General features: G+C 42.4%; 1 protein-coding gene across 1 annotated transcript in view; it reads right to left on the reverse strand.

Annotated features, from left to right (window-relative positions):
- Positions 1–16,641, reverse strand: part of HSF4 (heat shock transcription factor 4) — a 32,928-nt gene continuing 16,287 nt past the window's right edge. Inside the window, exons 7-13 of the mRNA XM_050922783.1 lie at positions 14,640–14,739; positions 12,977–13,101; positions 9,214–9,438; positions 5,702–5,807; positions 4,560–4,625; positions 2,336–2,423; positions 1–467 (exon numbers count right to left, since the gene is read on the reverse strand). Of these exons, the coding sequence (XP_050778740.1) occupies positions 274–467; positions 2,336–2,423; positions 4,560–4,625; positions 5,702–5,807; positions 9,214–9,438; positions 12,977–13,101; positions 14,640–14,739 (904 nt within the window). The 3' untranslated portion in view covers positions 1–273. The remainder of the gene's footprint in view (positions 468–2,335; positions 2,424–4,559; positions 4,626–5,701; positions 5,808–9,213; positions 9,439–12,976; positions 13,102–14,639; positions 14,740–16,641) is intronic.

Genomic DNA, 16,641 nt, shown 5'->3' on the forward strand with positions numbered 1-16,641 from the left:
AATAACAAACCCTTGCGCCCCACGGGAGTGAGCAACGACTGCAGTTTGTTTCTTGGAAGAAGACTGCCCATTGTAAAATTTGTCCTGGGTAAACACTGAAAAACATTGGGCAGTGCAAACAGTTATGGTGGCTGAATTTTCCATCAATTCAAAAAAAAGCAACAACCACTCTTTCATGTGTTTCTAAGTCACTGTTGTTTCTTTACAATCAAAACTGTAGATGTTTTGTAAGGGAGTAAAAGGCACAATTGTCTTGTAAAGCTAAATAGATCACTAGTTACTTTCAGTTGGAGAGTTCAGGTTTAATGGAATATCTCCTTGGAGACCCACAGAGGATAGATAGGAAGCCATATTTTCAGATGGAATATAAAGAGCTGAACTTTCAGGTAGGTTTACAATGTTGCTCCCGAAGCCTGCTTCACGCTCAATGGGAAACTGCTGGGTGCATTCAAGAATGACATCTTTCCCTAGGAATGCAGACAGAAAATGGAAAACATGGTGACCAGCAGGCAAACTACTGGTCTTTATTAACTAAGCGCTGGATCCTAGGAAGTGCTGAACTCCAATAGGAATTGAAGGAGTTCAGGACTTTGCCAGAAGTGCTTGGAAACTCAGGATTGGAATTGGGACAGTCCAAAAGCCCATTAAAGTCAGTGAGAGTCTTTCCATTGGCTTCAGCTGACTTTGGATCATACTTCAATAGCTGAGATGTGTGGGAATAAGGAAATGGAAAAAGGCAAATGGCCTGAGGCCTTTGAGGACTGGGTAAGAGCAGCTGCTCTTCCCCACTTATACATGTGCTTTCAGCCTTTTTCCACCACTGCCGCTGGAGGCACCCACAGTTCCAATTTCTCCCTTATTTCACCCCTACTATCCTCATGTTGCTACTTGTATAATAGGGACCTTGCAAAGAAGAGACTCGAATCACCAGGCCTTACCAGTACAGACATGCATGTTTCATGCAACATCACCTACAGTGCCAAGGAATTCTGTCTTCAATACATCTGTTTTTTAATGAATTTGTTGCTCATGGAAGCTCCTTGGCTGAGACTAAAGTCATTGGTCTATACACAACAGCTTTGATACATGGTGGGGGACACTACCAGAAAGCTGGAAGGCTCTGTTTAGAGCAAGGAAACAGATGGTTTTAAAACACGCTAGCTAACATATGCCAGTTAACATATTTCACGTACCACTGGGCACCTAGCATGGTCTCATGGCCGACCAGCTAATACATTTTTAAAATCCTGTCTACTTTAGGTCCTAAGTGGTGTTTTAAACACATTTCAAAAACCTCTTTCTACTTTAGACAGAGCGTAAGGCCTTGTTTGCATGGGGAAGATTTTTCAATATAACATAAGGTGTGAATTTAAACCAATATCGTTATACTGGTATAGCCGCTCTATGTGGACACCGATTCTGTTCAAAGAGTGCCTTTATTTTGATTTAACTTATGATATTAGGGAAGGAATTTTAACTACATTAAAAAAAAACACCACTCTAATTCCAGAATATGAGTGTCCCCTTGAGGGGGTTATACTGGTATAATTATATCAATAAACTTTCCCAGGCAGACAAGACCAATGGTACAGCACAGACAGCAGTAATGCAAGCATCGTGACACTGCTGAACCAATGTGACTCAACTGTAGTCTGAGAAGACCACAGGGGTAAAACAGAACTTAATTTCCATACTCATTCAGATGTTGGCCTCTCTGCTGAGAGTGCTAACAAGGGTTTAAATGAGTGGTATTTATTTTAAAAATAGGGACATATCTCTAGTAGATCAAGAGGACAAAGGAGATTGAGACTATCAACATTTCACTAAGTCACCACATAGCAATTAGATGGCAATGAACAATCAAAAGGAGACTGGCTACATTCTGACAGACACCACAGTGTTATTGTCGCCTTGTTAGTTCCAGGATGCTAGATGGACAAGATGGGTTATATCTTTTCTTTCACCAAACTCTGTTGGTGAGAGAGACAAGCTTACACAGAGCTATTCTTCAGTTGGTCCAATAAAAGACATTAGCTCATCCATCTCCTCTCACCATAGATTTTAGCAGAAATAGATAGAGGTTAGTCATATTTAAATCTGGGCACATCTCCAATACAGCCTGCTCCATATGGAAGCTATCTTAAACAGTTACTCTTGAAAAGATCATTGAGTAACAATCACTAAACTGAAACACAAAAGGTGCACTAGTACAAAAAGCCTGTGGTCTGCTAAAGGATCAGTACTGGACATTTCATCTAGCCATTTAAAATGCTTAACCATTAGTTAATTACTGAATTCCCATTCCTTTGTTTGCATGAACAGTTATTGCTGGTACCTGAGCAGGTGGTGTTAAAGTGAGGATTTAACACTTTGGGAGACAGCTCATTTACATTCTTCTCCAGATCCACTGTGAGTTGCTGCATCTTGATGCAAAAATACAAACTACAATGTACAATTATACAAAGACAGGGAGATGGTTAGAACTAGGCTGTTTGTGAAGATCAGTGCTTTATTCATATAGCAAATGATAACACATAGAATTTATCATCACTGTCCTCCTAGTCCATTGAGCTGGCCTCTGTTCTAGTAAGCAAAATTATGAACACAAGAGGAATTGTTAGTAAATTGCCATGCTCCAGTCTACGTAAATCTTAGGTTATCTCAGGTTTGGCTTCCGCACCTGGAGAGCTACCCAGCACCAAATATGAGATGTCCTTGAGGAAGCTTTAAATAAAAAAAATTACCTGTGGTTGCTTTCTCTCTCCTCTGCCTCTCTATTCCATGTGGAACATGGGGCCAACCTGTGATTGCTGCTTACAGCCAATTGGGGTGGGAAGGTGGGATTACTTTGCCCAATCCCACTCTTTTCAGGCTAACTTTGGAAGGTGAAAAATGAGGGGTTAAAATTCCTGTGCAACCAAGCATGACTAGCTGGGTTCATAGAGCCAGCAGCTAAGATAACAGGAATCTTTCTCTTAATCACACTATACCATCTAACTAAGGGTCCTTATCGAAAGCCAAATATAACATGCCATCAAACAGAGGTTTTTCAAATTTCTAACCAAAAAAACCCAAACAATTCTAGGAGTCCTCTCACATTTTCTAAGTTGCAAGGCTGGAAGGTGCCAAGAGAAGAGTTAAAGTTGTTGTTGGAGGCCTAACTTTGAATTTCTTCTCTTTTGGAGCTATCCTGTGAGGTGAATAATGCCCTGTCAACTCCTAGTGACTTCACTGCTCAGCAGCCCACAGAATAGTAGATCGGGGGGGGGCTGATGTATCCCAAGACCCCATCTATGTGCTTGAAGGTACTTTGACTAGATTTTGTACTTGCTTACACTGTCACTCTGGCATAAAACTGGTCATATGATTACATGCTCTTTTGTATGCTCTGGGCGTCACCCTAGGAGGCTGCCTAAGATACTGGGAAATCCTGTTGAGCTGAAGGATTGAATTACTAAGGACACAGCCTTCTTCTGCAACCTAGGAGTATCTGTTGGCGTTTGCTCTTATACAGAGTCCTCCATTTTGAAAGCAAGCTCCCACTCCTGTTGAGCCTTTGCATTACCAACTGGGCCTTCAGAGGCTCTATTTCCCTCCTGACAGCCAGGGGAAAAAAATTTACCTCAGAAAATGGCCAATTATGAAAGAAAAAACAAAAGCCAGCCAACAACACTGATGTTATAATGATGGAATATTGCCGCCTTAGCAGCACTGACACAGAGGAGCGAAATCCTGCCCTCTGGCTCTCTGAGGAGACAAAACAACCTGACCTGCAACTCTGCAGATAAAACTTGTCTGGAAGGTGATACTGTAGCTCTGAAATGCTGCCCGTGGTCTCAAGTAGGAGAAGAAACCCCAGTAGTGAAACTTCCTCTGACTGTTACATTTCTACCTGTGTGTAATATTACTTTAGTGATATTATCCCCAGTGTCAAATTCCAGTATCCCCCTGCCTAATCACATTCCCCCACAGTTTCAACTGTATATATACTCTTCATTTTCTTTCCTAAATGGTTGCGTTACATGGCTGTGTGCTTTTAAACAATGGAATTATTACACCTCAGGGAGGGCGCCATTTCATACACATATTTTCTAAAGCACTTTCACACACATGGCACTCTATGCATTTGAGATATTATTTTTCTTCCTTTTAGAATATGTTGTACTTAAATCAGTTTTCCAAACTAAAATTTAATTAACAGTGGGTGAAGGGTCAACTCAAAGACTGGTACTTGGGCAGCTGGTTTCAACTGAAGACCACATAAAAGGCAACTCAGATTCCAGCAAATTGCATTTTCATTATCCCAACCAGTCCTCCAAATAAGCTCGGGTTTCTTTAGAGTGGGAAATAGAGGTCCCAAGTCTAGTTTGGGTCACATGTGAAGAGTATTGGTGCTCTCAGTTTCATCCCTGATGAATGCTTACCCACTGTAAAATTCTCCTCCTGCTCCCCATAAAACAATTATTCATTCTCCACTAATGTACCAGCTCTGTTCATAAGAAATGCTGTTTCATATCTATAGTATTGTTTTCACACAGACACAAATACGCATCCCTTACCGGTGAAAAATTGGCTTCCATGTCAGTCAGATTCCACTCACTCACTGAAAGATTTGGATTAAAGACCTATTGGAAATGAGACATTTATTTTCCTGGTAGAAAGTAAAAGGATTCTATAATGGCTTTATGATTCATATTCTTTTGTGAAGGACTGTCTTAAGACTTTGTAGCTGAGGGCAAGATTTTCAGAAGAGGCCAGCATCCAGCTGCTCCCGATGTGACACTCAATTTAGGATGCTAAGCTTTTTTGAAAATCAGGCCATTAATACTATGTTCTGATTCACCCAGAGAGAGAAGAAAGAAGTTGTATTATTAGCAGAAAAACTCCTACCAAGGAACAATAAGAAGAATAAACAATGATCACTGAATCTTTCCATTAAAGTCAAAGGAAGTCACAGGTTCTAGCACCTCTCAAGATTTGGCCCTAAGAGAATAAAGCTGTCCTATTTTGATCTCCCATTCTTAATTATCCAAACATGTTTATTATAAGGATAAATATGAAGCATCTAAGAGATCAACTCTTTTTTGACAAATATATTCTTTCCCTATATATGGAGCTATTTGAACACTGGAATAAAACATAAAATATACAAGGTATGGATGAAACTCTATTGCCAATTTGCAATTTAAAATGTCCCAGGAGTCCCAGACAGGTGAAGACCTTGGTAGGGATAACGTGGCCTCAGCAGCACTTCTAAGAACTGGAGGAAAAGGTGAAGATTTAATAGGTCCAGACATAATCTGGATGAGGCGGGACCATATAGGATGCAGAATACTATGAAAAATATTAACTGGACCACTAGAGAATAGTATTAAAACTATTTTTATGTAAGAGTGAGAATGTTAAAACTATTTTAGATCTTATGACCTTGTCTTAGCCAAATGGATTGTGTTGTGTGATCCTGGGGTATAAGACCTAAGTATATTTGCCTTCACAAGAAATGAAAATGCTTGACAAAGTCTGAAGCTGCTCAAACTTACTGTTACGAGAATACTCTACAGAGGAGACATCTGTATATACATAGATAGTTAATAGATAAGATGCCAGTAGATGGTGCACAAGAATATGCTACGTTGTTCACAGTTTTTCTAGGAGCAATCAAAGTGATTGTCACACTCAAAAGTGTGCTCTTAACACTCACATCCAAAACGCTGGCAGGTTCCAGATTATATTGCTGGCTCCTCAGCAGCAGCTGCAGGCCTTCTAAACTCAAATCAGTGCCATCCATTGGGTCAGAAATTTCTGCTCTAAGGAAAGAGAAAAGGAAAATGTGTCATCGTTATGAAATAGACACATTTATATAGAAAATACAATTTATTAACTTCCCAAGGTAAAGCATATGCCCACATTTTACCTGGCAACCCTACGGGCCATACTCAGCCCTAGGTTACACCAGCTTTTATGGACTAACCCCAGGAGCATGACCCACCAGAATGGGGAGAAGACTATTGTGATACTAAGCAGTGGAGCCTGCTGTATGCCTTCTAAGGGGCCCATGTGTCTGGGAATATATTAATTGGTCATATCCTCTCCGTGGCTCCCAAAGACTGGGCTCCTATGGAGTCTCTGGCAGAATTAAAGCTACCCTCCCTGGAGGAAATTCTGAGGGAGGAGCAGGTGGTTATACCTCTCTCCCCTCCTCCCCTTCCCCCCCGGATGGATCCCCTCTAGATCTGAAGTTGGAACATTGCACACCTTTCTATACCAGGCTCAGTTAATCTGATCCAAGAAGCTTTAACTCCTGTGATTAAATGGCATTTAGGGAAAGAGCCCATTATAGAAAGAGTTTTACAAGCTAACAGAAGAGTGACTCCCTGCTAGGGAGGGAATCGTAAAAAGCAGCCAAAATCAGGGACTGCTTCACTCCACACCTGCCCTCCTAGCTTCTCTTTCCCTGCCCCATCCTCCCTTCTCTTTCCCTTTAGCTGATCCCCCTTCTAATTATCCTCTCCCTCAAAAAAAATCATGTCATTTACATGACATTGGCCACCATCACATTGTTTACTCTGCTGGTGTCTTCTACTCCTTCCCCCACCACGTGTGCCTGTCTTGTCTGTTTAGATTGTAAGCTCTTCAGGGCAGAGATCATCTGTGTTTGAACAGGGCCTACCAGAATGGAGCCCCATTCTCGGTCAGCTCTCAGGCACCAATGAACACGATTTGTAAGAATAGTAATACAGCTGATGAATTATTATGAACCCTTATGCAAAAGTTTTGTAGAATACTATAGGGTTTAAAATCAACAGGGTTCTAGAGAAACCACTCTACAAACCTACAACGTGTAAAAGAAAATGAGTTCTTTTTATAGACATTTGTAATTATCCCATAGAATTCTACAGCAGAGATTTGATTTTCTATTAAATTCTATAAAATTGTGTTCCCTCCACCATTTTCTCTTAAATTCTATCAGACTTTTCCATAAGAGAGCATACAGAAAGGTCCAAGTTTGCAGCCACTCCTGCCCTGTCAGCAGGCACCATAAACGAGATTTCCATGGGTGCCACCATAAACAGATGCCCGAACCCTTAAATGGTCACCTTTGAAAAAAATTGCCTGAATTATTAGTTTGTGTCAGTGTGCTCATGTGTATATCATAGAAAAGGGAAGACAAATAGGCTGCAATATAGTCTAATTAGAGGGAAAATGAACCAAACAGGTTACAAGAGGGAACAAAGTTCCAGTAGCTAGTTGAAATAAGGGGACATAGCAAGAAAGCACATAGGCCAAATGGCATAATTAGGTTAGGTACACATTTTGTGGCAGGCAAAAAATATTGAGAGGAACAATAGGATAGTTCTGTCTCTAAAATGTCTCCACTGTACATTGTATCTAAATTGTAGAGTAGACTCATGCATCATTAGGGTTTGAAGAGTGGAGTTATACTACAATCGTTACCGATATTTAAGAGGGTAAACATCTTCACTGAAAACATTCTGAACCAAACTCTAACCTTGATTTTATATTGGAGGCTAATGTAATCTCCAACAGCAGCCTTATCTGAGGGCTAATCGGGGACTATATATTAAGAGGAACTATGGAGTTAGCAGGATGTGTTAAAATGTGATCAATACAAGGACAGGGTGAGTGCCCTCAGATTTTATGTAGACCCTTGTTTGCAGCAGTGGGTCCAATTTCTCTCCCTGAGGCTCTACTGAAGTCAGCGAGTTACAACCGGGATTCACTTAACCTTCTCTCTTCCCCTTTCCCACGAGAGTTTTCATCCAGCCCAAGATGTGGTAAGAACTTCCTTCTCTGGGGCTGCCCAAGTCTTCTCAGATTCATTCAAAACCCCTATGCCTTTCTGTTCATTTCTTACTGCTCTGTCTACCATGTGGTGGTCAGATGTGTCAGGCAGGGCGGTTCTCCTTCTGCTGGTTGAACATGCTGTGTTTCCCAACATAGCATCCTTGCTGCTGAGATTCAAGCCAGAGACCCTTACAGACAATATACAGCAGCTCTTTCAAGGGAGTTATGCAGGACATCCCCTCTGGCTGAGCCAGGAAGAGTTGTGCTAAAATGCCTTCTCAGCAGGATACCAGTCTCTGTGTATCTTACAGGTCCTAGTATATTTATCTGCAATGGCTCCAAGATTCTCAGTGATCCTTCAGAGTTCAGGAGCAGAACTGCATTCGCCTATACCAGGACCTCTTGGGTTCATTAGCACACAACTCTTTGTTTTCCACCCCCACTAACAATTTGGCTTGACACTTCATTGTTTCAAAATGTGTTTCAAAACCCAATTATTTATAATGTAAAAACTACTTTTGAGTAACAGTGCCTAGATTTTAATAATCTCTTCCAAACAAAGGATAAAAGACCAATGAATAAATCTTTGGTCCCTTGCATGACAGGCTTGAGCTTTAGTCAAAGATGGTCAGGAATTAAAACACTCAGTCTGCCTGAAGGCTTGTGGCTACCCACAAACACAGTCTGTGGCAAGAGTCAGTGGATGAAGTGATCTTCCCAAAAACATGTGGCCTGAGTGCATGGTATCCAAAGGAATAACCTGAATAATGACCTAGGGTTGGATCAGTTATTGACTTGTGAGCATTGACTTGTGTGCCAGAGCATGGAGAGATGTTCCTGGCCATCAGGAATGTGATAGATGAGGAGATGAAAGGAGTGCAAACTGAAGGGAGAAGAACCCACATGAGTTCACAGAGCTGGAGAAGGGAGGAAAAAAGAGGAAGACGTAACTGGCAGCTCTTTGCTAATGAAACATTCTTCCCGTGATCTAAACCTGTGTCTGATGGAGGTTTCTTGTCATCTCTTATCAGCTATATTCCCTAGTATGACACAAGAGGATACAATGGGCACAGCATGCTGTGTGCAGCCAGTGCCATGTTCCACTGGTTTCAGCACTGTACGCTGGCCCTTAAGCCCTTTGCAGCATGGAACTTGCATCACTACAGATGTTATTAGCAGACAAGATGTTAGCCAGCCACAAGCCATTCTGTGTAATTGGGTTGCCACCTCTGAGGTACAAAAAAAACAGGACATCCGGGATAATCCTGAGCCCATCAAACTGGACAGCTGGCAGCATGTACTGAGCTGCCGTACAGTTCTCCCAGGATAATCCTGGGAAAACCTGGACAGGTGGCAACCCTCATGTGCAATGCGGTTGAATGTGCATAGCTGCTGTCCTCCCCTCACCTGTCTAGAGGTGCCCTTCTGCCTCTTCTTTCGGGTTGCTGTGAACTTGCAGACTGGGGCGCCCCGCAGCTCCCTTTGCCTTCTAAAACAGACTGAATCATTGCAACTGGTAACACAGGGGGTTCAGCACAGGCAGTACAGCCAGGCAGAGAGACATCTGGCTCAGATGTGGCTTTCACTCCAGGGCTAACTGGTTCTTCCTTGATCAGCATGTGGCATTTTTCCCTGAACCAAAGAAAAGTTTTAGTACCACACTCACACATACGTGCACCAAGGGCTTTGCTATTCGCATGAATGGGAAGGGCAGTAGTGGCAAAAGGGCTGTTTCTGCTTTTGATCCAACTGCCATGCAGTGTTTATCCTCCACTGCGGCCAGCTGCACATATGAACTCTGTCTACACCCAAGTTTAATATTTTAATTTTGGGCCTACTGAAGTCAGTAGAAAGACTCCCATTGACTTCAGTGGGCTTCGGAATAAGGACTGGCTTTTCTCAGAGATTTTTCCTTCTTGTGCATGCACATGGCTCTTATTTCCTCTGCCAGGAGAAAATGGGGTGGCCTCTTTTAATCAGCAAGAACTGTCAAAGGCACAACCACATGCAACACGTGCTGTGCCAGAAGGAAAACACCAACTGGGAAGTCTTAGATTTCAACTGTCAGATCAAGGGAAGGGCATTGACATTTCATTTAACCTCTCACACGTGGGAAATACCACAGGGCATCCACCCTGGTGGTCCTGACCAGTGCTGCCACCCTGGTTATGTGACTCTTTCTGTGAGGCTGTGTGTTTTACATTTCAGTTCTATATCAGACACTGAGACCACACTGCTAAATGGATTAAAGGAATCCTGGAGTCTGCCGCGTTATTCATACTGTGTTAAGCTCCCATCTGGAATGCTGCTGCTACTGGGTGTTACCTAGAAGCAAGTGTGATCAAGGCGCAGCACATTTCCTGGAGATGTAGGACCAGCTAGAAGGAATTCTTGGTTCAAGGTGCACAAGAGGGTCATTAACATCAGCGGGTCATTAATCTCCACGGAGTGTCCTGCATTAAGGTTGTTATTAATTATAATTATTATTGTTATTATAGTTGAAAATAGGAATATTGGGCCACATTTTCTGCTGGCATAATTCCATTCAAATTCCATTTGAATTCCATTCAAAGGCTGCACAGGGCATGTGTTGGGGGAGTCAGTGGCAGTCAGGGATAGTAGCCATGCAATTGGGGCATGAGGCTAGTGCTAGGCCAGGGGCGGACTGGCCCTGGGCATTTTCTGTTTCATTAACAAAGGCAGTCCTCCCCTGCCTCCCCAGGTTCATGGCTTGGGGGACTCCAAGGGAAACAAACGTCTACCTCAGTCAGCAGGAATTTTCATGCAAGTGGTTAAGACTGTTGTTTCTAAGGTTGTCTTCACAGCATTCGGGGTTTCCAAAGTATAAAGGATCCCCTGGAGCATTGATGTCTGTCCCAACTGATTACAAATCATGAGGGCAAGGCTGAAAGCAGGAGTGTGTCAGGGCAGCAACAAATGCATGAGACATTGGGTGCAGGAATTCTTGGTTCAAGGTGCACAAAAGGGTCATTAACATCAGCAGGTCATTAATCTCCACGGAGTGTCCTGCATTAAGGTTGTTATTAATTATAATTATTATTGTTATTATAGTTGAAAATAGGAATATTGGGCCACATTTTCTGCTGGCATAATTCCATTCCAGAGTAATGCCAGAGGTGAATATGTCCCATCAGGTATTTTACATATGCAGAGAAGGTGGCATCCACATGGTACATATATTTATCATACTCTTTGGACCACCTCACCTGCACTCTGCCCATATCCTCAGCACTCAATCTAACATTCCAACTCCCTGGGAAACTTCAAACAATAGCCCTGTTTCTTTAAATTAACCTGCCAGAGAAATATTTCCCTCTTCTCCTCCCTATTGTGTAACTTCCTCCAATCTAACCCCTATCTGAGGCCCAGGATGTGGGCAAGATTCAGACACAGCCCAAAGACAGGTTTTCTATGAGTAAAAGTGGCCCTGTTCATTATCTTGAGGCCCTGCAAGATTAGAAATGGAGATGCAGGTTTTCAAAACTGACTAAAGGATTGAGACACCCATTCTCATTAAAATTCCCACTAGGTCATCCAAATCCCATAGCTGATTTGAAAGTCTCAGATAGAAACGTTATCCTATTGGGAATGGAAGATTTCCCCTTTTCCAGTGGGACCAGCCTTCAATTCTAGCCCTTAAAGGATATAAGCCACTAGACTTTCAAATAGTGACATTTTTATGAGTAAAAAACTGCTATGTGCCATTTTTAGAAGTTTTTTATAAACCCTGCACAGCTGGACTCAAAGTAACTAAGGCGACTAGCTCTATAGGCAAAGGGATACAAAAATGAACACTAACAAAAAGTGATCAGGACTCCACAACTTGCTGCTGTAACACATCTGGCACGTACAACATATGTGATGGGGTGGGATGTTACTACCCATCAAAAGCTCATGCTAATAAAATCTTTACCATGCACCACACCATCATGTATTCATTATATCTCTGCCTTGTTATGAGACTTCTCTACAAAAGAGCTGTCCCTATATACGTAGATAGTTTATTAATAAAGTGCCAATAGATGGCACTCAAGAATAAGCAGCATTGTTATATACCGAAAACTGGTTTTAGGGAACAGATCTTACCTGGAACACTTAACCTGCTTCTAACTAATTTTAGGGATAAGACAGTTCAATCAGCATGCATAGGTCTTTTCTAGAGAGTAGCTGCCTTGTCTATAAGCCAGAGAGATTGATTATAGAGCTTTCACCATTCCATTCAGTTTGCATGGACATAATTATAGCTTATAATTTCGTCACTGTAATATAAAGCCTCTGAATGTCTAAAATGGACAATAGGAAGAGAGAAGCTACATAGTCTAACTCTGAAATATCTCTGTGTATTTGAATGTTGTAACTTTCTGAAATCTTTGCACATTGACCTAAAATTTGTATAGCACTTATGGCAGTCTTCTCTATTTTCTGGTTATAAGGACGATGTTCAGTTTAGTTCTTCCTCATTTAGTTCTTCCTCATCAAAACCAAATAGAAGCTCTCGCTTTCTTTTTCTCTCTGTCTCAAAATAAAACAAAAAAATCCAGATCTTTTACCCTCTGATTAAGACTGAGACTTCCATTTTCTTGAGGAGAAAGTATCAGTAAAATGTTCTGGATAACTTTTCAAGGAAGTGTGTGGTAGCTCCCAGCACAAAACCTATGACTGATTATTGCAATCTGTGTGCATGCAGAGTCACAACCTGTTTTTTAAAATTACCTACACATGGAAAGTTGCAAACTAGATAAAACACACAGCCACTCTGTAAATACGTGAGGCATGTAGTATTGACTGAGGTGCACATGCCACAGTAGAATTAGGCCTACACAATATTCTGATGTAATTATTTGCGTCCTGGCACAGATCTCTAAGGGTGTCTCTATCTTTTGAGCGAGGTGTGTAATTCTCAGCTCAAGGAGACATACCCACTCTAGCTTTCATGGAGCTAGTGTGCTAAAAAGAGAGTGCAGCCGCAGTGGTGAGAGGGGCTAGCCACTCGAGTATATGTCTAGTGTCCTGGATGGGTCACACTGCTATGGCTAGACTATTTTTAACACACTAGCTAGCGTGGGTATGTCTCCCTGAGCTAGGAATTACACCCACAGCCCAAAGTACAGACACACCCATGGTTTACGATCACAATAACGTTCTTTACCTGTCACCCTCTGGAGGAGATTGAAGCGATGCGACGTTCGGTGGTGATGCTTCAGTAACATCTGATATGACTGGCCCTCCAGCAATAGCAGGACTGGTTAAGCACGAGGCAGGTTCTGTAGATGGCTGCAAAAGAAAATACAAAATGGTCAGTTTGTGATACAGCAAGAAGAATTAAAGAAGTGTGTTAGGTCAGTTATACATTGGCTTAGCTAGGGGCAGAGATGGGTTACTTGCTTATGACAGGGATTCTGGCTCATCTCCACCAAACTCCTTGAACTTCCACACATTGCCTTGTGGGACTCAGCAGCATTCAATCTCCTGGAGCACCCCCTGAGGTGGTGCAACTACACCACTCCTACGGGGGGAGGGGGGGTAGCTAAGTGGCAAAATCTAGTCCCTACTACTGGGCATAGCCCCATTGAATTCAATGGAACTACATTTGGTACTAAGCACTCTCTCTGGTAGTAACAGCTTACAGGATTGGGCCCTATGGGCAAATCCCTGCTTCTGTCACTCACTGGAGCAATTCTCTTGCAGTCAATGAGGTAGATGGTGGAATACTCATTGAGGAAAGTGCATACAGCATCGTAATCACCTCAATCCCCTCCCCCACCCACAGGCCTACTACAATACACCCTATGCCAATTGGAATGACAACTCCAGAGGGATTTTAATGTAGGCAGAATGAGATTAGAATATATTTAAATTTTCCAAGACTCCTTAACTTCCCCTTGGTTGAAGGATCCACGAGACCTTTAAATCACTGCAAGCAACCAGGACCTTATTTCTATGTCCCAACAACTCAGCGTAACCCTTTCTCTCTCCAGTTACATATAGTCTTTGCTTACAGAACCCAGTGCCTGGGAATCACCTTGTTTAAACAAATGGCATCTATGGCATCTGTTCTGCACTGGGCAGGGTGACCAAAGCAATCACAAGAGCTATGATGCTATGGACCATGCAGGGCTGTTGTCTTCTCATCTGGCCAGGAGGGCCTCTGTTTCTAGCTGCTCTCTGAACTGCTCCTGCCTTGGAGAGCTAGGAAGAGGCTACGGGCTGCATGTCTATATGTAGGGACATTTTATGTGGGATCTTTATACTCACAGTCCAGAGGTGGGATTTGGGGACTTGTGCTCCTTAGTCATTTAGGTGCCACCCCAGGTTGTTAAGGATAGATTCCCAGCTGGAAGGACCCCAACCATAGAGATGTAGCCCAGAACATAGTCCCCCCTAGGCCACCCATGACCAAACACCTGGCTAGAATGACACCGGGTTGTGCTCCAGCTGTATCTCCCTCCCTGATCACATGGGCCTGTGAGTAGTAACCAGGAAACAGCGGCCAGAATCTCTCTCCCCTACTCCAGCCAGAGCCCCTTCATACTCTCTTCCAATCAGAGAACAGCAGGGAAGGGAAGCCAGAGAGCGGGATGAGCCCTCTTTCACTGCAGAGTAGTAAATATTCAGATAAATAAAATGTAACTTTGCAAATCTCTCTCTCCACGATACATTTTTGCCACATTGGGTCACTTTTAAACATTTGCTCTCTTTTAAAAGAGTTACCTGTGCTAATAGTTCATGCACAGAAATGTCACCTTTTTCACAATGACACCATGACAAAAAGAAGGAATGAAACAAGGGTCTGTGTTTGAAAACGAACCTACCGACTGAATGAAATAGGAATCATGAAGAGGGTCCACAGACAGATGTCGGTTGAACTTGGACACTTGTGGTGCTGAGCTTCCATCATCTAACATCAGAGGTCTGTGGAGAGAAGGAGAAAAGATGTTTTATCTCAGACTTGTATTAACTGTCTGCCATGTAAGTATGAGTGCAAGAAACATCTGAATCAGTGGCTGGCATCAGCTGGCAGCTTCTCAATGTGTGTGTCATTTTCTTCTGCTGTCAGTTGCTTTCCTGTCTTGTGTCATGGACGGTAAAGTGAAAAGATACAGTGTAAGAGCAGCTTTGGATAGATCACCAAGCACACGGGACCTTTCATGTCCATGCAGAGGACGCAGGACCTTGGTTTTCCAGGTCTTATCTGAAAGATCCACACATGGTAAATGACACAGAACTCTATAGCCCACAGAAGACAGAAAATCTGAAAAACTCCCACCAGGATTAGAAGTTGCAGTTCCACAGAGGTCTAAGTCTAGTACTTCAAACCTGAGGCTTGGACCACTAAAGCATCCATCCCATTGATTTTCCTTTGCAGAGGCTGCAATCTTTATTCTTTTAATAATTTAAATTAAGTGCTGGGAGGGGTTATATGACTAATACTAGAGAAAACCTATTATCTCAGCCACACTATTAAAGGGAAGTTCATTCTTAGTGAAAGCCCTGTCAAGCTACCAGGTTCCAGTGAGACCCCATCATCCAGTAGAGACCTTCCCAAGAGCAGCTTTCGCCTTTTCACCAGAGGTTTGAAAAGAAAATCTTTTCTCCATTCATCTTTGTGTGAATTTCTGCAATTTGCCTGTTAGATCCAGTTGTCTCTTCTACATTCTGTGCTCTGTTTTGGAATCTCACCCCCATTCTGCCCAAACATGCAACATAACCCAATGCCCAAGTATTTCAATAAACCAAATTTCAGCTCAGTTAGACTGTAGTCTAAATTTCATGGCAATCCAATCAGTATTACATACAAATTTCACTAGAAAGGTAGAAGTCTGATCGGAAATAAAGTATTTATTAATGAATGGAATACAGAAAATGAATAGAATATATGGGAATGCAACTTTCCAGGTAAATCGCAACCTTAATTTTGGAGGACTGAGGGTTAATGCCAATTGCTGTTCCTCCATCCTCAGTTAAGCTTCCATTTTATACGATGCACAGTACCTAGCCCCTGAGTCCAGATGACACTCAGGAATGATTTAAAAAGTGACAAGTGATTATGGAGCTCTCGATTTTGCAACGGGTGGGGGAAATGCAATACCTTATCAGGACTTGAGTAGTACAAAATGCTGAGCCCCCATTGTCTGAAAATCAGGTCCCTTTAAGGGGTCTCAAGCTGGGACCTTGAAAACTCAGGCAACCAAAACCACTAGACCCTTTTGAAAATTTTGGCCATAATTGATCTCTCTTGGGTACTAAGATATGGCCTTCATCACCATAACACTTGAGCACCCCACACTTATTTAGCCTCACATTACCACTGTGAAATGGGGAAGTAGTACCCTCATTTTGCAGATGGGGAACTGAAACACAGAGAAATTAAGTAACTTGCTTAAGGCCACACAGGATGTTTGTGACAGAGCTAGAAACCAAGTCACTGACCACTAACCTAACAACAAGGCCGTCCATCCTTCCTCTCCTACGAGCCTCTGTGCCTTTCTTTAGATCGCAAGTGCCATGGGGCAGGGAATGTCTTTGTTCTGTCTTATACTGTGTTGGCCGCATTGTCAGTGCTTGATAATAGTAACAAATAATAAATGAGAAAGAGGGCAATGGATAGCTGGAAGTCCGAGTGGAAAGATTTCTTAGGTGGAGTCCAGCTGTTTTACTCTGGAAAGAACAATGGGGAACGTTTTGAATTGGTATCCAGGAAACTGACTATTTCAGGAAACCTTAGCACGTTATTTTTAAAAAAGCAGCCAAGCATATTAATCTCCTCGAAAAACAGAACCTGATGCCGAATGGCAGACAGCTGAGCTTGCAAGG

Source organism: Gopherus flavomarginatus, chromosome 14, assembly GCF_025201925.1.
Source record: "Gopherus flavomarginatus isolate rGopFla2 chromosome 14, rGopFla2.mat.asm, whole genome shotgun sequence".
In the NCBI taxonomy this organism is placed as follows: domain Eukaryota; kingdom Metazoa; phylum Chordata; order Testudines; family Testudinidae; genus Gopherus; species Gopherus flavomarginatus.